The following is a 27,739-nucleotide window of genomic DNA, read 5'->3' as shown; positions in this document are numbered from 1 at the left end:
CGGCCGGGGGCTTTAGGACGTGAGCGGGCGGCCGGCCGGACAGACTGACGTGTGAGCTGCATCGCGGGAGGCGCATGGCGGGGATGGCGCTGGCGCGGGCCTGGAAGCAGATGTCCTGGTTCTACTACCAGTACCTGCTGGTCACGGCGCTCTACATGCTGGAGCCCTGGGAGCGGACGGTGTTCAGTATCCTGTCCCGGCCGCGCGCGCGGGGGCCGGGCTGGGGGCGCGGGCCGCGGGGCCGCATTTCCCAGGCCCCGGGCCTGGGGTGGAGGCTGGAGCGGCGGCCCCGCCGGTCCTGTGCGCGGAAGCCGGGGGGCAGGGGGAGGTCTGGGGGCCGAGGGCGGCGCTCGCGGGGTTAAGTGGGGGGTGGGGGAGACGAGAACTCTTGAGATCCGGGGTCACCTGTGAGTCGCTGGACGCAAGGGGGAAGCGTCTCGATTCCTGGAGGAAATCTCCGAAGGTGATGTGTAACCCTGTGTGTCGCCTGCACTTCGGCCGCAACTGCCTTTGGTTCAGTCCCCTGTTCCTGTAGGAGGCGGGGATCATGTAACAGTGGAGCACATCGCTCCCGGCTTGGACGCCTTTGACCTTTAAGTGTTCCTGATTTAGTTGGCTTTGGGTCTACCAAGAATTCTAATCAGTTAACTAGCTTTTAAGCCAGGTTCTGAATTTGTAGGCATGACACTCCAGTAGTTTTTGAAAGCAGTTTAAGTTATTGTATCTTTTTGGTCTTCAAGTTGGGGAGTTTTAAAAGTGTATTTATTGCTTCTGTGCACCGTCCGTAGAAGTCGGCCCGAAAAGTGGTGCAATTTGTGGTTAGTTGTCGGTAGGGTTTGAAACTGTTTTGGTGGATAGTTAATAAATTCTTGTTAATGACTATTGAGTGGTTACTATAAGCAAAGCATTTGTGCAAAGCACGTTGTCTGTATCTTAACTTATCTAACTTTGAGAACTTCAATTAATAACTCAGGGTTGTGAAGATAGGCTCCCTGAAAGTCTGATGTTTCTTGTCTCTGCTTGTCCATATTGACATCCTTTGATGATATTCTTGCAGATTAAATACTGATAATGAATGAGATGTAACTTTTAAAAAACTCAGGCCAATACAAAACAGGTATTTCACAAAACATGTTTAGTTTATCCACGTTCTCTCCTTTTCAGTGTGGTTTAGTTGGAGTAGCTTACTTCAGAATAACTTTGCGAATGCATTGTTGCATTCCAGTGAGTGACTGAGGTAATTTCATTCTAAGCCTTATCAAGTGTGTTTATTTGTTTTGAGATAGCTTAAGGTTGTACTCAAAGCTGAGTCTTTTGTTTAAGCACTTTTGAGGAATTTGAGATGCTTTCAAAGCAGTTTATTTATTTATTACTGTTGGCATTTCTTTCCAAACCTGGAATTTAAGAACCAGAATGCATATTTTGGATTTAGACTCTGAATATAGTTTGCTTTGATTTCCTGCACCATTTATTTGTAGCTGCAGTTTAGTCTCCCTCTTTAGGGCTTGCAAGGTCATGCCTTGTAAAATATATACTTGAATGCATATTTAATAGAAGTCTCTCAGTAGAAGCAAGTATATCTTGACTGACATAACACATTCTAAAATTAATTTAAACAATGCTGGGTTAAATTGAAACTCTTTAAATCAGAGGTTGAATATAGAGTGCACTATTAGAATCTAGTATAGATTTGACACCTAAAATCTAATATAGATTTTACACACTAAAATGCTACAGTTATCAATGATGTTAAGATTTTTCTGTTATGTTGCAATAGTGATAGTGTCCTATAAATAACTAGGTGATGGCTTTTTTGGGGGATGGAGAAATAAATTATGAAATGAAATATAGTGCCTTAGTAGATATTTGCCTTTAATGTTTTTGAGTTACCATTGGTTTAGCGACAAGTAGTTTCAATTTTTTTTTCAAATAGGTGAGAACTGCAACCAACTGACATCCAATATTACAGAACCTTATGATTTTAAACTTAAGATAAAAAAAATCTTATTTCAAATTTCACGTTATTGAATTAACTCAGGTTAGAAATGCAATTGTTTGACATAAGCCAGTCTTGAATTACTACCAGCTGTTGTATTTATATTTTTCCACTTCAACTTCTAGAATCATTTAAAACTATCTGATAGTTTGGAACATCAATCTGAGATTGAATCCTCATTTTAGCTTGGTGGAAAGAACTGAATGAGAAAACTGGATTTTTTTCCCTACTTGTCAGGAGGCTTACTCTGAAGTAGTTTGAATTTCATAAATCCATTAATGATTAGTAAGCTTCACCCAGAACTAATTTGTGGCCAGCTACAGGCTTTTGGAAACAGGCATACTTTCTACAGCTTAAACATTACATTCAACTTAATCATCAATCCTAGAAACCTAAAATTTAGAGAAATTTGCCTCTGCCTGTCTGAAAATTTGTCTCTGAGTTAGAAGTCCTGAACAGAGGAAGACTTCAGATTGATTTCTTTTCTTTGTGTGTGTGTGTGTGTGTGTGTGTGTGTATGTGTGTGTGTGTGAGACAGTGTTTTGTTCTTGTTGCCCAGGCTGGAGTGTAATGTCACCATCTTGGCTCACTGCAACCGCCGCCTCCCAGGTTCAAGCGATTCTCCTGCCTCAGCCTCCAGAATAGCCGGGATTACAGGCGCCTGCCACCACGCCTGGCTAATTTTTGTATTTTTAGTAGAGATGGGGTTTCGCCATGTTGGCCAGGCTGGTCTCGAACTCCTGACCTCAAGTGATCTGCCCACTGCAGCCTCCCAAAATGCTGGGATTACAGGCATGAGCTACCACACCTGGCCAGATTAATTTTCTTTTTTTTCTTTTTCTTTTTCTTTTTTTTTTTTTTGAGACGGTGTCTCGCTCTGTTGCCGAGGCTGGAGTGTGGTGGCGCAATCTTGGCTCACTGCAACCTTTGCATCCCGGATTCAAGCGATTCTCCTGCCTCAGCCTTCTGAGGTAGCTGGGATTACAGGTGCCCACCACCACACCCAGCTAATTTTTGTATTTTTAATAGAGCCGGAGTTGGGGGTGGGGTGGTTTTACCATGTTGGCCAGTCTGGTCTCAAACTCCTGACCTCAAGTGATCCGCCTGCCTTGGCCTCCCAAAAGTGCTGGGATTACAGGTGTGAGCCACCGCGCCTGGCCCAGATTAATTTCTTAAAGAGGATAGATGCATTAGTTTACATTTCCTGCTATATAATGCATTTTTTAAAATTTGAAGTTGTGGGCCGAGTGTGGTGGTGGACGCCTGAAATCCCACTACTCGGGAGGCTGAGGCAGGAGAATCGCTTGAACCCGGGAGGCGGAGGTTGCAGTGAGCCGAGATCACGCCACTGCACTCTAGCCTCAGTGACAGAGTGAGACTCTGTCTCAAAAAAAAAAAAAAAAAGTTGTAATTTCAGGGGAAATTGATAATGTACTATCACTGTACTTTCCAGGGGCATCCTTGAGCATCTGAATGGATGTTTAGAAATTATTTGCTTCTCGACTTCCCAAGTCAAATAGCTAGAAGTTAGTTAAAAGCTGTTGTAAATTGAAAGTCAATCTTGGCCGGGCACGGTGGCGGTTCACCAGTCTGGCCAACATGGTGAAACCCCATCTCTACAAAAAAAAAAAAAAAATTAGCCGAGTGTGGTGGCGCACGCCTGTAGTCCCAGCTACTCAGGAGGCTGAGGCAGGAGAATCGCTTGAACCCAGGAGGCAAAGGTTGCAGTGAGTCGAGATCGTGCCACTGCACTCCAGCCTGGGCCACAGAGCGAGACTCCATCTCAAAAAAAATAAAATAAAAAGAAAGTCAATCTTAGGCCTGGCGCGGTAGCTCACACCTGTAATCCCAGCACTCTGGGAGGCCGCGGTGGGCAGATAGCTGGAGTCCAGGAATGTGAGACCAGCCTAGAAAACATGGTGAAACTCAGTCTGTACTAAAAATGCAAATATTAGCCGGGTGTAGTAGTGTACACCAGCTACTTCGGTGGCTGAGGCACCAGAATCTCTTGAACCCGGGAGGCGGAGGTTGCAGTGAGCTGAGATGGCGCCACTGCACTCCAGCCTAGGTGACAGCCTGTTCAAAAGAAAAAAAAAAATCTCAATTGAATATAAGTATTTTTGAACTTACCTATGTAAGGAAATTGCGATTTATAAAAAAGATTTTAAGATGTGTTTTTAAGGAAAAGCATCTATTGGGTCAAGTCAGACACATTGTGAATAGTTCTTGAAACAGTAAGATTTATAAGTAAGTTTTGTAAATTCTTCCTCACTAGGGCCTATATGCTAAGTTTTCTTTTACCATCTGTCTTTTCTTTTCTTTCTTTGTATTTTTTTTTTTTTTTTCGAGACAGTCTTGCTCTGTCACCCAGGCTGGAGTGCAGTGGTGCGATCTCAGTTCACTGCAACCTCTGCCTCTGGGATTCAGGCGATTCTCCTGCCTCAGCCTCCCAAGTAGCTGGGACTACAGGCCGTGCCACCATGCCCGGCTAAATTTTTGTATTTTTAGTTGAGGTGGGGTTTCACCATGTTAGCCAGGCTGATCTTGAACTCCTGACCTCAAGTGATCCCCCCACTTCAGCTTCCCGAAGTGCTGGGATTGATTATAAGCATGAGCCAAGATGTCTGGGCTACCATCTGTCTTCCGATGAGACATTTGAAGTGATACATTGGCTTTTGGTTTGTCAAGGAATATTTGAACTTTTTCCATGTGCAGACATGTTTCTATGTTACAGAGAAATGGGACATGACACCTGCATTAAGACAAAAGGTAACAATAAAAAAGAATCTGATAAGTGCCAATTAGTATTACAGTATATACTACAAAAGGAGACCTACCATAGACTGAGAACCACTGACCTTATCTCAGGAGGAGACATTTTTAACATACCTTTCAAAAGTATCCTTTCCCTACTGGCATCCCAAGGTGGGAAAGAAAAGACCAGGTTTTGTAACCAAGATAGGCTTTTGTAACAGTGAGACACGCCCTGAAGTACCTCACTGGATAACATTGTAACCATTCCTGTTGAGAGTTGAGAAAATTAAAAATAGATTGTTAAAATAATTTGAATCAACTTTGGGAGGCTGAGGTGGGTGGATCACCTGAGGTCAAGAGTTCAAGGCCAGCTCGGCCAACATGGTGAATTCTTGTCTCTACTAAAAATAAAAAATTAGTGGGGCATGGTGGCTGGCGCCTGTAGTCCCAGCTACATGGGAGGCTGAGGCAGGAGAATTGCTTGAAGCTAAGAAGTGGAGGTTGCAGTGAGCCAAGATTGTGCCATTGTACTCCAGCCTGGGCAACAGAGCAAATGCTCTGTCTCAAAATAATAATAATAATAATAATAATAATAATAATAATAATTTGAATCAGAAGTATGCTATTTTAATCTTTTTTCTTTTCTTTTTTTTTTTTTTTTTTGAGATGGAGTCTCGCTGTGTTGCCCAGGCTGGAGTGCAGTGGCGCGATCTTGGCTCGCTGCAACCTCTGCCTCCTGGATTCAAGCAATTGTCCCGCCTCGCCCTCCCGAGTAGCTGGGACTATAGGTGTGTGCCACCACGCCCGGCTAATTTTTATGTTTTTTAGTAGAGACAAGATTTCACCATGTTGGCCAGGCTGGTCTTGAACTCCTGTCCTCAGGTGATCTGCCTGCCTCAGCCTCCCAAAGTGCTGGGATTACAGGCATGAGCTACCGCGCCTGGCCTAATCTTGTTTTATTCATTAAAAAATAAAGTCATATTAGTCTATAATCACTGGGCTATATTTGCCCATCTCTCTGCTGCTGCTGATGTTTCCATGGCATTTTATTTTCAGCAAAATGTGGGCAGTTTTTTGGTTTATGTTAGGAATTAGATTCACCCTGAAAGACAGTTCATGTGTCTTGAAAACTTTTTTTTCCCACTTTTAAACCACAGTGCTGGGCACACAAATAATGCTTAAAAAACAGTTGTTTATATATTGATTTGTTATTTTATTTTATTGATTTATTATTTTTTTGAGATAGGGTTTTGCACTTGTTGCCCAGGCTGGAGTGCAATGGCGTGATCTCAGCTCACTGCAGTCTCTGCCTCTGGGGTTCAAGTGATACTCCTGCCTCAGCCTCCCAAGTAGCTGGGATAACAGGCACCCGCCACCACGCCTGGCTAATTTTTTGTATTTTTAGTAGAGACGGGGTTTCACCATGTTAGCCGGGATGGTCTCGATCTCCTGACCTCGTGATCCGCCTGCCTCCGCCTCCCAAAGTGCTGGGATTATAGGTGTGAGCCACCGCACCCAGCCACACATTTTAAGCTGTATGTTATTTTCAGTAGCAACTAAATTATTTTCTTAGATTTTTGCTGTATCCTCAGATACTTACAACTTAGAATTAAAAAGGACTTTTTTTTTTTTTTGAGATGGAGTCTTGCTCTGTTGCCCAGGCTGGAGTACACTGGCATGATCTCAGCTCACTGCAACCTCTGCCTCCTGGGTTCAAGCAATCCTCATTCCTCAGCCTCCCGAATAGCTAGGATTACAGTTGCACGCCACCATGCCCAGGTAATTTTTGTATTTTTAGTGGAGACGGGGTTTCACCATGTTGGCCAGGCTGTTCTTGAACTCCTGACCTCACGTGATCCTCTCCCCTCAGCTTCCCAAAGTGCTGGGATTACAGGTGTGAGCCACCGCACCCGGCCGAAAAGGACTTTTTGCATCTCAATATACTAATTAAAGTATTCGGGAGTTTGGAAAATATGAATTTTAAGTTGTAAATAAAATAGATTATACATCCTTATGGTTGAAAACACAAAAGATACAAAAAGGTAGTTGGTGACACAGTCTTCCTTCCACCCCTGCCTCGGCCACTCTGGGACAACCAGTGTCAGCAGTTTCCTATGCATCTCTCCTGAGATATTCTGTGAATATATAAAAAATATACTCCTTTTTTTTTTTCTTTTTTTGAGACAGTTTCGCTCTTTTCCTCAGGCTAGAGTGCAGTGGTGCGAACTCGGCTCCTTGCAACCTCTGCCTTCTGGTTGCAAGCGATTCTCTTGCATCAGCCTCCCCAGTAGCTGGGATTACAGGCGCCCGCCGCCATACCCTGTTGGTTTTTTGTATTTTTAGTAGAGATGGGGTTTCACCATGTTAGCCAGGGTGGTCTCAAACTCCCAACCTCGTGATCCGCCCGCCTCGGCCTCCCAAAATGCTGGGATTACAGGTGTGAGCCACCTATCCCGGCTCCTATTTTTTTTTTTCTCAAGATGGAGTCTTGATCTGTTACCTAGGCTGGAGTGCAGTGGTGCAATCTTGGGTCACTGTAGCCTCCGCCTCCTGGGTTCAAGCAATTCTCCTGCCTCAGCCTCATGAGTAGCTGGGATTACAGGTGCCTGCCACCACACCCGGCTGATTTTTGTATTTTTAGTAGAGAAGGGGATTTGCTATGTTGGCCAGCCTGGTCTCGAACTCCTGACCTCAGGTGACCCACCCACCTTGGCCTCCCAAAGTTCTGGGATTATAGGCATGAGCCACTGCACCTGGCTGGGAAATGTACAATTGTAAGATTAGGAAGTAATGCGGGAGAAGTGAATACATTTATAAGGGAGGATGGGAAGGACAACCAGCAAACCACAAGAATTCTCAGACAGATCAAGCTCTGGGAGTACAGTGGAAGCAGACCACCTTTAACCGGATTCTCCTTAAACTATCCTAACCTCCTGGAAAGTTGTCTTGTTACCTCCAGGGCCCCACTGCTTTAGTTTGAAGAAAACTGCTCTAGCCTGTTTAACATGTTAGCCTTTATATTTGGCTGATTCAGTGAGAATGTTAGGATATCTCTTAACTGTACTCCTTGGAATATTAACTTTTTCTTTAGTAGTTTTTGGTTGGTAAAGGTTGAAAATAATGAAAACTGTGCTTAACAAGAACTAAATGGTCTATACCAGGACAGGCAGAGAAAGTCATGGTTGGGTTAATGGCAGTGGGAACAGACCACACATTGATATTCTGCAGCAGTGTTTCAGCATGTGATTCTAGTGATTTGTGAGTAGTGATCACTATAGGTCCTGTCTCCATTTTCTTAAAGACTTTGTGATTCCTCCAGACTATGAGTGTTGTAACATTTATGGCACATAGGAGCTAAGATAGATTTTTTTTCCCCCCTAAAACAGGGTCTTGCTCTGTTGCCCAGGCTGGAGTTCAGTGGCTGGCATGATCTTTAGTTCACTGTACCCTTGAACTCCTGGGCTTAAGTGATCTTCCCGCCTCAGCTTCCCAAGTAGTGGGGACTACAGGCACACACCACCATGCCTGACTAATTTTTAAATTTTTAGTAGAGACAGGGTCTCACTATGTTGCCTAGGTTGGTCTTGAACTCCTGGCCTCAAGCAGTCCTCCTGCCTCAGCTTTCCAAAGTGCTGGGATTACAGGTGTGAACCATCGGACCTGGCCTCTTTTTTTTTTTTTTTAAAAGAACAAACCCCAAATGCTCAAATTTAGTAATTTAAGCTATGTGTTCTAGAACATGTACTTGATAGAGGATATATACTTTTTATAAATTGGAATGTTGAAAAAATAGTAGTTATGATCAATAGTTATGAGAAATAGAAGTTTTACTAATACAAGGGTTTTGGTCAGCATGTATTATATATGTTTCTGAAAAACTGCAAAATAATATGGTTTATAGGAAAATATTATTGAGTCAGACCACTTAAAATGTATGCAATTTAGTAAGCAAGCACTAACAAACACAATACTTGGCATCTTGAGGGAATAACTTGGATGTCCCAGACAGGCAGGCAGCTCAGCTTAACTGGAAGCTGCCCGAGGGGACATGAACAAAGCATGGACAAAGTTGAATGGAAATGTCAGCAGTAGGTGCTGATGTAATACAGACAGTGTGGGCTGCCATTGAGGCAGTGTAGGGCCAGTGCCACCTGCCACATTAGCTGAGAGCTGTGCTACCCTGGAGGTGCCTTTCTCTGAAGAGGGAGACTGGGTGCAAATGCGAATTTCTAATTTTCTTAAAATAGAGTTAAAAGGACTTCTGCCTGTGTAGCAGCTGAGTTGAGAGATGTTTCCTGCAGAAGGTGATACAGTTGACCCTTGATCCACTTGGGGGTTAGGAGTACTGCCCCCAGGCCCTCATCCTCACCCTGCAGGCAGTTGAAAATCTGTGTACAACTTTTGACTCCCCAGAAACTTTACTAATAGTCTACTTTTGACTGGAGCCTTATTGATAACATTAACAGTCGATTAACACATATTTTGTATGTTATATGTATTAGATACTGTATTCTTATAGTAACGTAAGCTAGAGGGAAGAAAATCATAAGGAGGAGGAGGAGGGGTTGGTCTTGCTGTTTCAGGGGTGGCAGAGGCAGAAGAAAACCCATGTATAAGTAGACCTGCACAGTTCAAACCCATGTTTTCAAGGGCCACCTAATTATTTTCCCACTAATCTGCTCCCCTAAATGATGAAATATCCCATATGAAGGAATATAGCTCCTGTACTGTACTAGTCGTATGTGAGTTATCTGACGTTACAGAAACATGTACTGTAGCAGAACAGATTATAATTCAGAGCAGACTGGGAAATTTTTCCCCATAACACTGGGACTTCAAATCTTCCTGAGGGTAATAGAAGCTCAGATCAATAAAGGTGTGCCAGAGACACCATAACCTTAGTGTCTCTGGGATTAGAGCCACAAACCATTTCCAGGATTTTAGTCCACAGTGAAAAATTTTCAGTCTGTGATCATTACTCATTTCAGCAGCATGCTTTGTTGTTTGTTTAGTTTTAAAAGAGCTTGTCATCAAGTTGTAGTTTCTAAAAACGATTTTCATACTTAGGTTTGTATAATCAGCACACTATAGAAAGCTTACAGAATGGATTTTGCTTGCTAAACACTAACTTCTGATGGTGATTGTGCTATCCTTTAACATGACCCTTGAATATCAAATTGGTTAACATACAGAGGACTGTGACAGCATAATATTGTGACAGTATAATATTTTCCACTTGTTTCAATGTAAGAAAATTGGAAAAGTATCAAGAGATAGTTGATATATCTAGGAAAAATTAACTTTCTTTTTTTTTTTTTTTTGAGATTGAGTCTCACTCTGTTGCTCAGGCTGGAGTGCGGTGGCGCGATCTTGGCTCACTGCAACCTCCGCCTCCCGGGTTCAAGTGATTCTCATGCCTTAGCCTCCCGAGTAGCTGGGAATACAGGTGTGCGCCACTGCGTCTGGCTAATTTTTGTATTTTTTTTGGTCTGACCTCAGGTGATATGCCCGCCCCGGCCTCCCAAAGTGCTGGCATGGGATTACAGGCGTGAGCCACCACGCTAGGCACTTTCTTTACATTTCTGTTGGTGATGATCTGCAGTTTTTTGAGGTCAAAGGAAAAGAAAACTACAGTAATAAGGAAGCTTTCCTGTTTGGGGCTTCAGTCAGTAGCCTGCAGCTGCTTTCACTTAGGGCTTTGATTGCTTTTCAGTAAACAGCATATGATAATACTTCGTCAAATGCTTTGTTTTCTTTTTTCATTAAGATGATTTCTTAGATTTATCACAACTCTTGAGTATTTCTAAGGTTAAATAGCATTTTAGAATTGATTTTTTTTTTTTTTTTTTGAAACAGAGTCTCGTTCTGTCGCCCAGGCAGGAGTGCAGTGGTGCGATCTCACTGCAAGCTCCGCCTCCCGGGTTCACGCCATTCTCCTGCCTCAGCCTCCCGAGTAGCTGGGACTACAGGCACCCGCCACCTTGGCTGGCTAATTTTTTGTATTTTTAATAGAGACAGGGTTTCACCGTGTTAGCCAGGACGGTCTCGATCTCCTGACCTCATGATCTGCCCACCTTGGCCCCCCAAAGTGCTGGGATTACAGGTGTGAGCTACCGCGCCCAGCCTAGAATTGATTTTACAAAAGAAATTTGATTAATATAGGATTGGATTGCTTTAAATGTTGTTTTAGCTTTGCTTTTTAATGTGACTATATCATTTAGTCACATTTAATGTGATTTAATGTGACTTAAATAATTGAAATTATTTAGACTAGTGAAGATGTATAAGTCATACCCACTGGAACAAAGGTCTATGACCTTTTCCCAGTGAGAAACTACCTTTAAGTTTTCCAAAGTCTTGTGATTAGATTACTAAAGTGGGTAATGATAGTTTAGAGTTACTGATTGGAACAGGAAATGTTAGTTGCTATGGTTTTGTTTCTAATGTACTGTATTTATATGTAAAGCATTTCCTCTCTTTATTATAGGACTTTTTTTTTTTTTTAAGTTGCTGATAATGGTCTTTTTATGGGCCAAAAAAAAAAAAAAATCTTTATTTCTTTCCTAGCTTGCTGGAAACTTAGCTTATGTTTAGGAGATTCCTCTTAAAGAAAGAGAAAACAACATACAGATTCTATATATGGCTTCACATCTACTTGCTTTTATGTCCATGGAACCCATAAAATATTTATGTTATGCCCAGGTTATGAATAACCTCTCTGATTGTTCATTCAGCCCTTGAACAAACATTTATCTTCAGCACCTGCACAGTATCCTGTCACATTATTTGCTCAATTCTGGGATGGTTCATGAAGCAACTGCTTTACCAAGCAATGTACTATGGCTGGAAGCAAAGGCTCAGTAGAGGTGCTCTGTGAAACACTTAAAAGTCAGTGTTTAGAGACAAGTCATAAACACAAAACAGAACAGCCCATTTTTTAGTTTTTGAGGTTGTATTCTAGATTGCACTTTGTTCTCTATTGCTTGAGTCATGGAACCCCCTCTAGAATATAGACCTGATTAATTTGTATACAGCTACTGGCACTTATGCAAACAACAAGAAGAGTTCGGTAAATAGAAAGATTACTCTATTACTTTGTATATTACCTTCCAATATATGTGTATTGCATAAAACGGATTAATTTTTACATTTTTTCTTTGTGTACATGTGAAACAGAAGATTGCTTTATGGACGATTGACAGGTGGTACTGAAACGTCCTCTTCAAACAAGTGGGATCCTAAAATGTTAATGAAAGAAAGGACCTCATTTTATGAAGAAACTCAGGTCCAGAGAGGTTGTGTCATCCCAGGATTACACTGTAAATTAATAACAAATTAGTAGCAGGATGAACTTGGGCAAACGTAGGTCTAAGTCATGATGTTAAATGCTCAAACCCTCAAAGAACAGTTTTAATGAGGATTACATTGCCTTCTCTTGCAGAATAGGTTCGATTCTGAATTCTCACAACCCTGAAAGATAGGTGATGTGTGTCCACATTTTATTGATAAGGAGACTAGTGTTAGAGAGCTTTTGACACAAACAGGGATGGCAGAGTTATGACTCAAACCTGGGTCTCCTCCAGTGCTGTACTGTTTCTCCTACCCATTTCTTAAAACTCACAGTGTGTCAAGGGTACTTTAAATTTTGAGAGGCTTGTTACAGAATGAGATGGATTGAGAAATCTGTACCAGATAGCAAATTATAGCCGGTATACTCTGTTATGTATATGTTTAGCTTTGTGAGAGCACTTTCAAGTGTGACAATAAAACCAATGCCTAGGTCGGGTGTGGTGGCTCACGCCTATAATCCCAGCACTTTGGGAGACTGAGGTGGGCGGATCACCTGAGGCCAGGAGTTCGAGACTAGCCTGGCCAACATGGTGAAACCCTGTCTCTACTAAAAATATAAAAATTAGCTGGGCGTGGTGGCATGTGCCTGTAATTCTAGTTACTCGGGAGACTGAGGCAGAAGAATCACTTGAACCTGGGAGGTGGAGGTTACAGTGAGCCAAGATCGTGCCATTGCACTCAGGCCTGGATACAGAGCAAGAAATTGTCTCAAAAAAAAAAAAAAAAAAAAAAAAAGGGAGGCCGGGTGCAGTGGCTCACGCCTGTAATCCCAGCACTTTGGGAGGCCGAGGCGGGTGGATCACCAGGTCAGGTGATCTAGAAATTAAAATTTTTGGTTTTTTTCAAGACAGGGTATCACTCAGTCATCCAGGCTAGAGTGCAGTAGTGTTATTTCAACTCACAGCAACCTCTGCTTTCTGGGCTCAAGTGATATTCCTGCTTCATCCTCCCGAGTATCTGGGACTACAGGCATATATCACCATGCCTGGCCAATTGTTTGTTTTTGTAGAGACAGGGTTTCACTATTGTTGCCCAGGCTGGTCTTGAACTCTTAGTCTTGAACCAAGGTGATCCTCCCACCTTGGCCTCCCAAAATGCTGGGATTACAGGTGTGAACCACCACACCTGGCCTGCATTTTTTGATTATTAGAAGTTCCTCACTGTCCTGTTATCTGCTTGTTCACTTACTGTGTCCCTGTATAGCTAATTTATTATTTTTTAAAAAACTTTTTATCTTTTTAGATAGAGTCTCACTCTGTCATCCAGGCTGGAGTACAGCCGTGTGATCTCAGCTCACTGTAGCCTCAACCTCCCAGGCTCAAGTGATCCTCCTATCTCTGTCTCCAGAGTAGCTGGGACTACAGGTGCGTGCCACCATGCCCAGCTAATTTTTAAATTTTTTTGTAAAAAATGAGGTTTTGCCATGTTGCCCAGGCTGGTCTCATATTCTTGGTGTTAATGGTGGAGGGTATCCTGGTTCTTGGCGTCTTGAACAAAGAATTGGTCAAAACGCACAAACAAGCGAGGAAGGAATGAAGGGTTTTATTGAAAATGAAAGTACACTCCATAGTGTGGAAGTGGGCCTGAACATAGGGGCTCAAAGGCCCGGTTACAGAATTTTGGCGAGTTTAAATATCCTCTAGAGGATTCCATTGGTTACTTGGGGTATGCCCTATGTAAATGGAGAGGATGAAGTAAAGTTACAAAGTCATTTACTTGGCCTACACCCTCTGGAGAGGATATTTCCTGTTATAGCTGAAGTGTGAATCGGCCTTATGTTCTCTGCCTCCAGACCCTATTTTCCTGCCTCATCTCCCCACTTTGAGATGTGATCCCCATAAATCTTTATGGGAGGCAGAGGGACCAATGTTCTTTTTCTGTAACTACTTCATGCTGCCTTGAGGCCTAGTCCCTACCTACTGGGGACCATGGAACTCTCGCCCTGCTCTGTCTAGTGAAGGTAGGGTAGCTTTTTTTTTTTGAGATGGAGTTTTTGCTCTTGTTGCCCAGGCTGGAGTGCAGTGGCATCGTCTTGGCTCACTGCAACCTCCACCTCCCAAGTTCAAGCGATTCTCCTGCCTCAGCCTCCCAAGTAGCTGGGATTACAGGTTATCCACCACCATGCCCAGCTAATTTTTGTATTTTTAGTAGAGATGGGATTTCACCATGTTGGCCAGGCTCGTCTTGAACTCCTGACCTCAAGTGATCTGCCCACCTCAGCTTCCCAAAGTGCTGGGATTACATGCGTGAACCACCATGCCCTGCCAGCAGGGTAGCTTCTTGATGGCCAGGGGTGGTGTCTTCACCTGGAATTGGCTGGAACCTTTGTTGCATGATCTCATCTGAAGCTTGATGGTTTCTAGGCAAGAGGGAATGAATTTGGTTAAAAGATTTAATGGGAACTTCAGAGGTGGATACCTATGCTGTCAGAAATGTTTGTTACAGAGATTTGCGAAGAAAAAACAAAACCTTGTCTGTTCTAGAACCCATGTGCTTCCCTAAAGTCTTAGCACAAACAACCCCATTTTGGTTTGGTTTGGTCTGTTGGGGCCCAGTGCATGAACTTAGTCCAAAACAATGGGCTTCCAGAATTTTGCTGAAAAAATTCCCCCTTTTTGTTCAAGTTCTCACTTAGGTGAGAGTATGAGCAAAACTTAGGGCCATAGCACCACTCTCAGTTACCATCATTTTCGTTTCCAGTCTCAGCACATCATTTATAGGTTAAGTCCTCATGGTTGCACATTTCCTTCAGCTCTTGTCATTCCAGTTGAAGAGCAATCATATGACATTCTAGAGATGGCTGCATGCAAGCATTTAAAACCTTTGAGAGAATACAGCACTCCAGGGAGACGATTATTATGACTGTTGGGAGGATAATACCAAGAGTTCGGAGTATGCTCCTTACCCGGGTCCCCATACCAAACCACCTAAAATTATGTAGATTAAAGAATGATCTGGATGAAGAGTCTGCTTGCTTAACCAAATGGTCTCTCTTTTTTTTTTTTTTTTTTAAGGGATGGAGTCTCGCTCTACACCTAGACTGGAGTGCCATGGCATAATCTTGGCTCACTGAAACCTCCACCTCACAGATTTAAGCGATTCTCCTGCCTCAGCCTCCAGAGTAGCTGGGATTACAGGTACCTGCCACCATGGCCGGCTAATTTTTGTATTTTTAGTAGAGACGCGGTTTCACTCTGTTGGCCAGGCTGGTCTCGAACTCCTGACCTCAGGTAATCCACCTGCCTTGGTCTCTCAAAGTGCTGTGATTACAGGTGTGAGCCACTGCGCCCAGCTGACTAAGTGGTCTTTTCATTAATCCCCTACAACTGAATTTTTATAACCTGCATTCTATGTATTTCTCGATAGGCCACAGGTGCCAGCAGCTGCACATATACATCTCTGTTTAGCCAATTCTATTATTTAGTATAACTTTCACAAGAGAATTTAAAATCTGTTGTGTGATGATAGCCTTTAAAGTAGAATGTGCTAGAGAGCCTATCATGAGGGATACATTTCTAATCATTGCTTCTTTCACTTTAAACCATGGAAAAAGAGCCAAATAACTGATGCCCTTCTAGAAGAGGGAAGGCCTCCTGGCAATGTTCTCTTTAACCCATGATGTGGGTTAAGAGGAGTGAACCAGTGTTTTATTTTTGACTGATTATGAGGCAATGTATATACCATTAAGGTTTCTTACCTACATTGGGCCTTCATTTTTTATCTGTCAAAGTATAAGATTACCCAGGTAGAAGGCTGGCTGCAGACCCCTTCATAAATAAAAGTACACTCCATAAATCCACATAACAGACCCCTTTTCCACTTCTATTGTTTGTAGAGATGTAGGCAAGAAAAAAATATTCAAAGATAAGAGTTTCATGATAGTAAAGTCTTAACCTGTGAACTTGGAAAAGCTGTTCACATCAAGGATGCTATCTTCTTGGGAGAAATTGCCCTGGTTGGCTTTATCTCAAAGGTTCCAATGGATGCAGTTCCAGAAGTGTGCAGGGACCCCTCTCAGTTGTGAGACCATGAACCCAAAGCCCAAGGTCCCAAAGTTTTGTTGTAGTGTGGATGGGGAGGACAGTCTTTCTCTGATGTTCTCAGAAGATTCAAACGATAAAAAGCTTTTTTTACCTGGTGAAAATACACTGTAGTGTAATAATCTACTGTTACAACATCAGCCCTCTTGCATGGGAAAGCTTTTATACAACCAGATATAAGTGGAATGAAATCGCTTTGTAAAATATTTAAATGGCCCACCAGGTGACCAAATGTACGTGAAGCTTTAATTGTCTTCCCAGTAATATGGGACCAAGCATTGGTTATAAACTATTTTAAATAATTTTAGTATCAACTGGTTTGATTTGGTTATTTCTGTGGTTTACAATAACAACATAACAACCATAATTATAGTTGATAGCGTATACTTAGACATTAGAATTTTAGAAATCCCATACAATTTTGGAACATACATTAGTATTATTCACAAAAATGTAACCTAAAGAAGACTGAACATCGTTTTGGCAATCCCGTGTATGTAAACATGTCAAATAATCCTGTTTACCTCTTTTCTGGATGTTTTCAGGGACCCTCTGATACATCCAGAAAGCCAGGCGTTAGGAAAGACAATTTTGAAACTGAAGTTTGATTTTGGAATTCCAGATTATCATATATTATACGTTTTGCCAAAATGATGACTCAGAAATTTTATTTTATTTTATTTTATTTATTTTTTTGAGACAGAGTCTTGCTCTGTCGCCCAGGCTGGAGTGCAGTGGTGTGATCTCGGCTCACTACAACCTCTGCCACCCAGGTTTAAGCAATTCTCCTGCCTCAGCCTCCTGAGTAGCTGGGATTACAGGTGCATGCCACCACGCCCGGCTAGTTTTTGTATGTTTCATAGACAGGGTTTAGCCATGTTGACCAGGCTGGTCTCCAACTCCTGACCTCAGGTGATCCACCTGCTTTGGCCTCCCAGAGTGTTGGGATTACAGGCATGAGCCCCTGTGCCTGGCCTAGAAATTTTAAAGAAGCAAAAACCTTTTATAACCTTTTACCAAAAAGAAAAAAAAAAGTTTTTTCTACTATTTTTAGACACCTTGCATGTAAAACTGTTTTTAGTAGTCTTTAAAAAATTTTTTTTTTAGATGGAGCCTGGCTCTGTTGCCCAGGCTGGGGTGCAACGGTGTGATCTTGGCTTACTGCAACCTCTGCTCCCAGTTCGAGTGATTCTCATGCCTCAGCCTCCCAAGTAGCTGGGATTACAGGCGCCCACCACCACGCCTGGCTAACTTTTATAGTTTTAGCTGAGATGGGGTTTCACCATGTTGGCTAGGCTGGTCTCGAACTCCTGACCTCAGATTCGCCCTCCTTGGTCTCTCAAAGTGTTGGGATTACAGGCATGAGCCATCGTGCCTGACCTGTTTCTGGAAGTCTTAATTGCATGTTACAATGACGACTCTTAGCAATTTTTTTTTTTTTTTGAGGCAGAGTCTTGCCCTGTGGCCCAGGCTGGAGTACAATGGTATGATCTCGACTCACTGCAACCTCCACCTCCTGGGTTCAAACGATTCTCCTGCCTCAGCCTCCCAAGTAGCTGGGGTTACAGGCGCCTGCCGCCACGCCCAGCTAATTTTTGTATTTTCAGTAGAGACAGGGTTTCACCATGTTGGCCAGGATGGTCTTGAACTGTTGACCTCGGGATCCACCCGCATCGGCCTCCCAAAGTGCTGGGATTACAGGTGTGAGCCACTGCGCCTGGCCCGACTCTTAGCAATTTTAACTTTAGTGTAAAACGTGGTAAGTTATATTCTGATAAGGTTTGACTGTTTCTAGCATAGCTAGGGGCGTGGCCAATGCCACATGTCCCTTGGTCTTACCTAGCTGGAAGGCAGGCATGTTAAACAATTTTCAAAAGCCAAGGAAGCAGTTTATGACCTTAAAGCATTTAGCAAACCTAATATTTGAACATAATTTAGACCAAATATTTACATTTTGAAGACATTTTTACTAATAATCTTTAAAACTGTCTTTATTTCCCAAAGATCGCTAAAGTCACATGAACTAAAAGGCATTACACTTTCTACTTTTCTGACAAAATATTTGATTTAAGCTCTTATTATTATTAAACCAATTAATTTAAAACTTTACAGAGGAGACTAACCATTTTGCACAGGGAGAAAGCGGGCCAGAGACCGGTAAGAAATTCTTAACCTTTTGCTGGCATGCCAGGTTGCTGGGTTCTCTATCCCTGAGCGGCCCTAGCAACCCTGTTTGACTGTATGCAACCAAACACATTACCATGAATTAAGAATATTCACAAATAGTTTGCAAATTTTGGAGAAATTAGGCAGAGAGAGAGAAAAATATGACTCAAATTTTATTTATGAAAGTATACTCAGCTGGGCACAGTGGCTCATATCTGTAATCCCAGCACTTTGAGAGGCCGAGGCAGGTGGATCACCTGAGGTCAGGAGTTGGAGACTAGCCTGACCAACATGGTGAAACCCCATCTCTACTAAAAATACAAAAATTACCTGGGCGTGGTGGCGGGCACCTGTAATCCCAGCTACTTGGGGGGCTGAAGCAGGAGAATCGCTTGAACTTGGGAGGCAGAGGTTGCAGTGAGCTAAGACTGTGCCATTGCACTCCAACTGGGTAACGAGAGGAAAACTCCATCTCCACACACACACACACACACACAGACACACACACACACACACACACACCCCTAGACATGTATACACACACACAAAGGAAGATCCAGTAACTTGGAACCTTAGCCATGAGATAACAATACAAGCTTGGCGGTTTTACTTTGCCCCAAGAGGTAATCCAAGGAAGGCTGTGAACCAAAATTTTGGGTAAAGCAGTCTCCATGACAGTTTGAGTTTTAAAGGCCAAACCTCCCCAGACTCCAAGGAGCACTGGGGCCAAACAGTAGCAAAGGATCGTGTCACTTGTTAACCAGACCCTCCACTTAGAACTGCAGCACAAAGGCCTGGATACATGTAACACCATTCCACTTTCCCATTCAACAGTAAACTCCAGATTCCAAACAATGTTGGGGCCAAACAGCATTCATTGCAACTGCAAGAGTAAATTCTAAGGAGGGCCTAGTATTAGACCTCAGAACCTCTGCCAAGAGCATCCCCTTTGGGCAGGTTGAGGTCTGCAGGACTCCTGGAGCAACCTCCTGTGGGGTCCAATCTTGGAGTGCCAGATGTCTCTGACCTTAGGTGGGCACCGGTGCCACATGAAGATTTTCCCCTCCAGAGCCTACTATGAGCTTTAGAAGAATAGCCATAAACTGTAATGAGAACTGGATGCTGGGTGTGCCTTTTCCTTAGCCAGTTGAGTTTGATAAAGGAAAAATTTAGTGTAAGAAAAGAAGATTTAAGTCCCCTGAAAAATGGGTGAGTTTACTCCAAGCTGCGCCACATGTAGGGATCAGGGACCGTGTGCGGAAAAGATAAAGAGTCCACGGCAACTATAAACAGATGCTGAGGCCTCACGAGGTGGCTCACACCTGTAATGGCAGCACTTTGGGAGGCTGAGGCGGGGGGATTGCCCGAGGTCAGGAGTTTGAGACCAGCCTGGCCAACATGGTGAAGCCACATCTCTACTAAAAATACAAAAATTAGCCGGGCATGGTGGCGGGCGCCTGTATTCCCACCTACTCTGGAGGCTGAGGCAGGAGAACTGCTTGAACCTGGGAGGCAGAGGTTGCAGTGAGCTGAGATTGTGCCACTGCACTCCAGCCTGGGTGACAGAGTAAGACTCTGTCTCCAAAAACAAAAAACAAAAAAAAAAAACAGCTGCTGAAAGACTGAAAAAGAAAGAAAGGAAAAAAAAAAATGGAAAAAGACCCAGGTTTCTTAAGCGAACTGGGCGGTGGTAGTTAGGCTTCTCCACATGGAAACCCCTTAGTTTCACTGGCCATGACCAGAAACCTGCAGTTGCTTCCATGTTTAGGTGCTACCCACATGGGTCCTGGGTGGGAAAGGAAAAGAGAGAGGAGAGAGAGAGAGATTCCCCTGTATGGAGCAGAAAAGAAAAGGAGAAAGGAGAAAAAAAAATCCCAAACTTTGGGTTTACCTCTTCTTCCTGGCTGGCTTGCCAAAATATGTTAACTGTGGAGGGTGTCCAGGTTCTTGGCGTTATGAACAAAGAATTGGTCAAAATGCACAAACAAAGCAAGGAAGGAATGAAGGGTGTTATTGAAAATGAAAGTACACTCCACAATATAGGAGCGGGCTTGAGCATAGGGGCTCAAAGGCCCTGTTACAGAATATTTGAGAGTTTAAATACCCTCTAGAGGATTCCATTGGTTCCTTGGGGTATGCCGTATGTAGATGGAGAGGATGAAGTAAAGTTACAAAGTGTTTACTTGGCCTACACCCTATGGGGAGGCTATTTCCTGTCATAACTGAAGTGTGAATCGGCCTTATGTTCCCTGCCTCCAGACCCTATTTTCCTGCCTCACTGGTCTCAAGTGATCCACCTGCTTTGAGTTCCCAAAGTGTTGGGATTACAGGCGTCAACTGCCTTGCCTGGCAACATTTTCTTTTTTTGGGAGACAGGGTCTCACTCTGTTACCCATGCTGGAGTGTGTATACAGTCTTGAACTCTAGTATCTTGTATTTTAACCAGGCAAAAAACTTGTTCAAGTTTTGATAAGTTATTGTTTCACTTAGAATTAAAAAATCATGCTTTTATAGGCATGTAAAAAATTTAAAAGCTTGACAATTTAATGTTCACAAAATTGAGCTTAAGTTTCAGATTCTTTTTTTAATTTTTTTTTTTTTTGAGATGGAGTTTTGTTCTTGTTGCCCAGGCTTGAGTGCAGTGGCGCCATCTCGGCTCACCACAACCTCCGCCTCCCAGGTTCAAGCGATTCTCCTGCCTCAGCCTCCCAAGTAGCTGGGATTACAGGCATGCGCCACCACACCTGGCTAATTTTGTATTTTTAGTAGAGATGGGGTTTCACCATGTTGGCCAGGCTGGTCTCGATCTCCCGACCTCAGGTGATCCACCCGCCTCGGCCTCCCAAAGTGCTGGGATTATAGGTGTAAGCCACCACGCCCGGCCAAGTTTCAGATTCTTGATTTATAGTGGAATAATCCCTGTTAGGCTAATATATGCGTGTTCCTTAAGTGATATATTCTCCATACTAAATTGAAGAATTAGTATCATAAAGACTATGTAACATACATATTCAGATAGCTGATTTATAGTAATCACTCCTACTGGAGTTGAAATTGAGCCAATGACCTTAAGATTATTACTATACCATTTTCATTTGTTTGGTATATATATTTATAAGGTTTATATAAAAGCTGTGAAAAAGCAAAATTTGTTCTTAAGTCCAATATTGCCTGGAAACTGTTTTTGTCTTTTCTGTAGTCATTATCAAGTTTGTCAGCCACAATAATGTGAGGAATATGTAGAAAGCATCATAATGAATCTAGTCACATGAACATCTCTGTTCATCAAATGTCTATTTAGCATGTTTTTTTGTTAGATGCTGGAGATACAAAAATAATATTATTTCTCTGTTTAAGGAGTTGATAATTTGAGTGAGATAAGTACATCTACAAATAGGTAATGTCAGGTGGTAAGTGCTGTGTTACTCACTTTCAAACAAAGTATTAAAGGAGCTTTATGAGCATTAAGGAATAATTAGTTCTGCCAAGGGGTTGGGGTAAGAATGGGAAAAATTATGAATGCCAGGGAAGGCCTAAGGCCTAATACAAGAGGAGATAACTACTGAGCTCCTAGAATTATTAGGTTTTACTAGGGGGAGTAGGGCTTTTCATATGTAGGAAAGTATATAGTACAGTGGTTAAGAACACAGATACTTGGAGTTGGACTGATTTGTTTTGGAACTGGCCCCTGTAGTTTGTTGGGGAGGTTACTGGAACTTGATGAAGTGCTTAACTAGTACCAGACACACACTAGACATTCATAAAGTGAAAGCTGCTGCTGCCACTGTTATTCTTACTTATATTATTATTAAACAATAAGCAAAGCCAGAGCAGTATGGAAATATATAATGTTGTTTTCTGAGACTCTTGTAATATGACTGCAAGTAGGATATGTGTATATTAGGGAATGGTTTGGACTATTGGGAAGTACAGTGGAAAAGTAGCATGGTAGTCGTGGTTGGTCTTCACCTAGGTCTCCTTTCTTTTTTTTATTTTAAGTTAATTTTATTTTTTTTCTTGGTAGAGACATTGTCTTACTATGTTGCCCAGACTAGTCTCAAACTCCTGAGTTCAAGTAATTCTCCCACCTCAGCCTCCCAAAGTGCTGGAATTACAGGCATGAGCCACTGCACCTATCTTAAGTCCCCTTTAATGGCTGATGTACCCCCCAAGCCTCCGTGAGTGTTGGCTGCTAATGACCTATAGCGCCCCCTTTCTCTAGAGTATTGTCCTCTGCCAAGCAGCCTTCTTGCTTAGGTGGATTTTCCGTATCCCACCCTATAACCAATGATTGACAGATAAGAAGATACAAAAGGTCAGGCCCTTTGTGTCAAAGCAATGCCAACTATATGGTATAATTTATGCTCCAGAGTGCCCTGTGGGAGCTGAGACTCTGTCCCTACTTAGCTTATTTCCCCTGCTCTATTCTACTGTACTCACTCCCCTTCTAATAAAATTCCCTCAATAAATAGCTTGCACAAGAATCCCTGTCTCGATCCTTCAGTCCCTATCTACTTCTGTGGATCCTAAGATTTGGGGCTAGATCGGAAAGTCCTTGAATACTTGCCTTAGAATCCTATAAGTGCTGTCTTATAGGCATTGGAAACCTAATGCATTTTAAAAGGATCATTCTAGTAAAGAGGGACGTGGAAAGTGGCTAGAAGCCTACGATGGGAACTTTCTATCATCTAAGTAAAGGATGATAAATGCCTTAATCATTTATCATTGATTAAGGTTGGGGAGGTGAGATATAAGAGTCATTTGTAGGGATTGGGGAAGAACTGAGAAGTCATAGGTAATTTGAATGTGGGGAGAAGGAATAAAAAACCTTCTAGACTGGATGACTTGGCAAATAGTTGTGTCAATCAGCAAAATTGGACTCGTAGGAAGAGGTAGTTTTGGAGAAGGTTAATGAGTTCAGTTTGAATTTAAGTTACCTTGTTGAATGTCATAGATGGAAATGTACCGTAAGTAGGTAGAAATATCTGTCTGCAGTATGGAAGGTGAAGTCAGGTTGACAACATGAAGGTACAGAATGGACATCCCTAATCTGAAAATAAAAAGTCTGAAATGCTCGAAAATCCAAAACTTTTGAGCAACAACATGACAGTCAAAGGAAATGCCCGTTGGAGCATTTTTGATACTGGATTAGGTATGCTCACCTGGTTAAGTATAATGCAAATATTCTAAATTTAAAAAAAAATCTGAAATTTGAAATACTTCTCAACTCAAGCATTTAGGATGAGGGATACTCAACCTGTAGTTGTTTAAGTTATGAGGGAATATGGGGCCGAAGACAAAACGATGGGAATTCCATTTTATCATCTGGAACGTTTTCAGCCGCAAGTAACAAAATTGAACAAGCTACTTTAAGAGTAAAGGGGATTGGCCAGCTCGGCGTGGTGGCTCACACCTGTAATCTCAGCACTTTGGGGGGCTGAGGTGGGAGGATTGCTTGTCCCCAGGAGTTCAAGACCAGCCTGAGCAACATAGGGAGACCCCATCTCTACAAAAATAATAAAAGAAATCAGCTGGGCGTGGTGGTGCGTGTTTGTTGTCCCAGCTACTTGGAAGGCTGTGGTGGGAGGATTGCCTGAGCCTGGGAGGTCGAGGCTGTGGTGAACTATGATTGTGTAACTGCAGTCTAGCCTGGACGACAGAGTGAGACCTTGACTCAAAAAAAGTAAAGGGGATTTATTAGTTTAGTATGTAAAATTCCAGTGGTAGGGTGGGATTCAGGGTTTTTTGATGAGGATTCTGACTCCATTTTCCTGTGATTATTTTTGTCCTGCCACCTTCTTGAGTCAGCTTTGTTCTGAATCTTGCTTTCCTCATGGAGGTAAAGTGACTCCAGTGATTGCAAGATTCCATCAGCAAGCTGCATATTCTAGGAGAGAGCATCTATGTTCCTGAATTCCTGGCTGAAGTCCTAAGCTTTGAGCTGATTAATCAGTTTTGACATAGGGCATTGTTACCAAGCAAAAGAGACCCCTCTAATTGGTTAAGACCAGTCAGGGGTTATCCATGAAGATGGGTTAGTCTAACCAAAAGGGCATGGCTGCTATACTAGGAGGAGAGTGGATGTTTGCAAGGAAAGCACAAAGTTCACTCTTATCTATCATCCATCATAAAGGAAAGAGCCAGTGAAAAACAGGGAAATGGTAAGAGAGATTAAAAGAGGGCCTTAGAAAATACCTCAGCCCAGAGTAGAGTTTTGAAGAGTGGAAAGGATTGTTTTGTTTTGTTTTCTGTTTGTTTTTTGAGACAGGGTCTGGCTCTGTTGCTCAGGCTGGAGTGCAGTGGTGCCCTTCTGGCTCACTGCAGCCCTGAACTCCTGGGCTCAAGTGATTCTCTCACATCAGCCTCCAGAGTAGCTGGCACTACAGGCATAAATGGAAAGGGTTTTGAAGAAGAAGGACTAAAACAGTGTCAATTCAAACAGCCTTTGGATTTGGTGGAGACCACCAGTGACCTTAGAACAATGCCTACAGTCTGGAGGAGTAAGAATCAGATGGTGTGTTGGTGATGAACAAATATATGCCAATGATATAGAAGCAGCAAATGTATATATTTTTCTTTCTCTCTTTTTTTTTTTTTAAAAGAAATTAGTAAATAGAAGGCAGCAGTTTAAGGAATAACTGGATTAAGGGCGGTTAAAAAGTAAATTGTAAAAAAAAGATTGTGAAAGACTTTCTGCTCTTGTTTGCTGGATGAAGAGAATGAGTTTATGGCTTGAGTCAGGCAGTCTTGGTTTGACCTCTGGCTCTAAAGACAGCTTCCTCTATGGCCCTGAACAAGCTACTCAGTTTTCTCAGCTTCTGATTAGTGATGAACATAATAAACATTTCATAGGAAAGCTATAAGGGTTAAGTAAGATAATGTAATTGTGGAAGAGATTTGTCACCTAACCTGTTACACAAATATTAGTTGATAGTAAACACATTGTTTATTTAAACCCTATCTTCTCATAAAAGAATGTAAGTTATTTTAAAAATAATAGTATGTATAGCTGAAAGGTATGTAGAGTTGAGAAAGGGGAAAGGCAAGTGAAAGAGGAGAGAGAGAGAAGAATGAGAATATGAATGAATTAATAAAGCATGACCCCAGTTCAAAAACAGTTATTCCTCTTAGCATCCTATGTAACTGTGCAAAGCCAAAAGCCCTTAGATTTGACATAATTTTTGCAAGCAGTATTTTGTGTGGCCCCAGAGAGAGGCCTCTTGTTGACTTCCATATATCCAGTTTCAGTTCCTTTTGTAATAAAAAGAAAGGAACATGGTACACAAAGGTTATTGTTTAGGTTATCAAGATTACCTTTATTTGAAGTTGTTGCAAATAGTAGCAATAGTGATAATAATGTTTAATAGTGATAATAGCAGTAGCAGTTGCTGTCATTTTATATATCCCTAAGCTAGTGTATGATTGATTTTAGCTTTGTCTGACTCTAAAAATATTAGCCACATTCTAGTCTAATTCTAAAATTCTTTGATCATACATTCTTATTAGTTAAGTTGGTAGATCTTTTATAGTAATTAAATAGAATTTTATTCCTGTATATTTATTTCTTAGGTAGAACAGTATCACATTCTATGCTTCATTGTAAGCAGTCCTGCCGGGCGCAGTGGCTCACGCCTGTAATCCCAGCACTTTGGGAGGCCAAGATGGGTGGATCTCCTGAGGTCAGGAGTTCGAGACCAGCCTGGCCAACATGGTGAAACCCTGTCTCTACTAAAAATACAAAAATTAGCTGGGCATCATGGCGGGCACCTGTAATCCCAGCTACTCAGGAGGCTAAGACAGAAGAATCACTTGAACCCAGAAGGCAGAGGTTGCAGTGAGCCGAGATCATGCCATTGCACTCCAGCCTTGGGTAACAAGAGCAAAACTCTGTCTCAAAAAAAAAAAAAAAAAAAAAAGAAACAAACAAAAAAAACATTTGAAGCAGTCTGATGTTTTCAACTACACAGGGAGAATAAGAGTACTTACTTTATATGGTGATAGTAAAGATAGAATGAGCTAAAAACAAAATAAAACAAAACCAGCTTTGAGTGGTGCCAGGCATGGTTGTTAGTGGCTAGTATTATCATTCTTGTTTTTTTTTATCAGTGCTTGATATAAATGAGAAAGCACTAAGTGAATGGGTACTTCAGCATAAAAGAGTTGTTGAAAACATGTGGAGATTTAGTTTTGAATAAATTAATAAGTTTCCTTAACTACAACTCAGATTCCATGCTGGTTTCCATTGTGGGGATGGCACTATACACAGGATACGTCTTCATGCCCCAGCACATCATGGCGATATTGCACTACTTTGAAATTGTACAATGACCAAGATGCGACTAGGATCAGAGGTTCCTTGGGGAAGACCCACCCTACGAAGTTGGAATGAGACCATCAGATGTGATAAGAAACTCTTCTAGATGTCAACATAACCAACCTTATAAAGACTAAAATTCATGAGTAGAACAGGAAAATCATCCTGACTCATGTGTTGTGTTCTTTATTTTTAATTTTCAAAGAGGCTCTTGTATAGCAGTTTTTGTCTATTTTAACATTGTAGTCATTTGTACTTTGATATCAGTATTTTCTTAACCTTTGTGACTGTTTCAATATTACCCCCGTGAAAGCTTTTCTTAATGTAACTTTGAGTACATTTTAATTGCCTTCTATTTTTAAAACTCAGAATCATTAGTTGGGCTTTACTGTTCTTGCTATTGTATGGCATATACATCTGCCTGGATATATTTCTACTCTTGACCAAAGTTTTGTAAAGAACAATATAAGATTTCGGGTAGGGGTATGGGGAGGGAAGATATTTTATTGAGAACTACTTACAAAAGATTTATCTGTAAGCTTGAACTCAGGAGTACAGTTTTAGCTATCTAGACTCTAACAGCTTTTGCTTTAAAATTATTAAAGTGTTTCTTAATGAAAAAGAAAAGATCTTGCTAAAGTTAAAATAAGGAACATTTCACCTTTTAAATATTTAATTCTTATGTGGACTTATTTCCAGAAAACTTTGGTGATAATTCTTGAGACAAAAGGTGGTTAAGTAGCATTATTATGTAATGCTTATATACCATAGAGTTTTTAATAGAAGAGAAATCCATTTCCTCCGAGGGACACTATTAACAATGTACTTCCTTAAATTTAGTTTAATGATTGTAATGGGTGCTGCATTTGCACATTGCATTAAGTTATGATGAGACGAATTGTTGTTAAAAATTATAGCAAAAAGAAATGTAAACTTGGTTAAAATCCTTTCACTCTTTGTATTTTTTTTTTTAAGGTTTTTATTCCTTAAATGTAAAATGACTACCTAATTTTTTGATGTAAATACATTAAATTCAAAGAGAAAAAAATCAGCTGATGTAGCAGTATATCTTTTCCTTGATGGTTAAATATTGATCTAGTATTTATATTGCTGAATTAT

The 27,739-nt window shown here is 41.7% G+C and overlaps 1 protein-coding gene and 1 long non-coding RNA gene across 2 annotated transcripts; both read left to right on the top strand.

Annotated features, from left to right (window-relative positions):
• SPTSSA (serine palmitoyltransferase small subunit A) lies at positions 1–27,671 on the top strand. The gene is made up of 2 exons (XM_034937418.3): positions 1–186; positions 26,531–27,671. The coding sequence occupies exons 1-2, from the start codon at positions 75–77 to the stop codon at positions 26,632–26,634; spliced, it is 216 nt and encodes a 71-aa protein (XP_034793309.1). The 5' UTR covers positions 1–74; the 3' UTR covers positions 26,635–27,671.
• Positions 375–16,848, top strand: LOC134728949 (uncharacterized). The gene is made up of 2 exons (XR_010109795.1): positions 375–13,464; positions 15,115–16,848. It is a non-coding gene; the product is annotated as an uncharacterized LOC134728949 (long non-coding RNA).
• Positions 27,672–27,739: the final 68 nt, after the last annotated feature.

This window comes from Pan paniscus, chromosome 15 (genome assembly GCF_029289425.2).
Source record: "Pan paniscus chromosome 15, NHGRI_mPanPan1-v2.0_pri, whole genome shotgun sequence".
NCBI classification, from domain to species: domain Eukaryota; kingdom Metazoa; phylum Chordata; class Mammalia; order Primates; family Hominidae; genus Pan; species Pan paniscus.
This window is presented reverse-complemented; position numbering and strand designations above follow the sequence as displayed.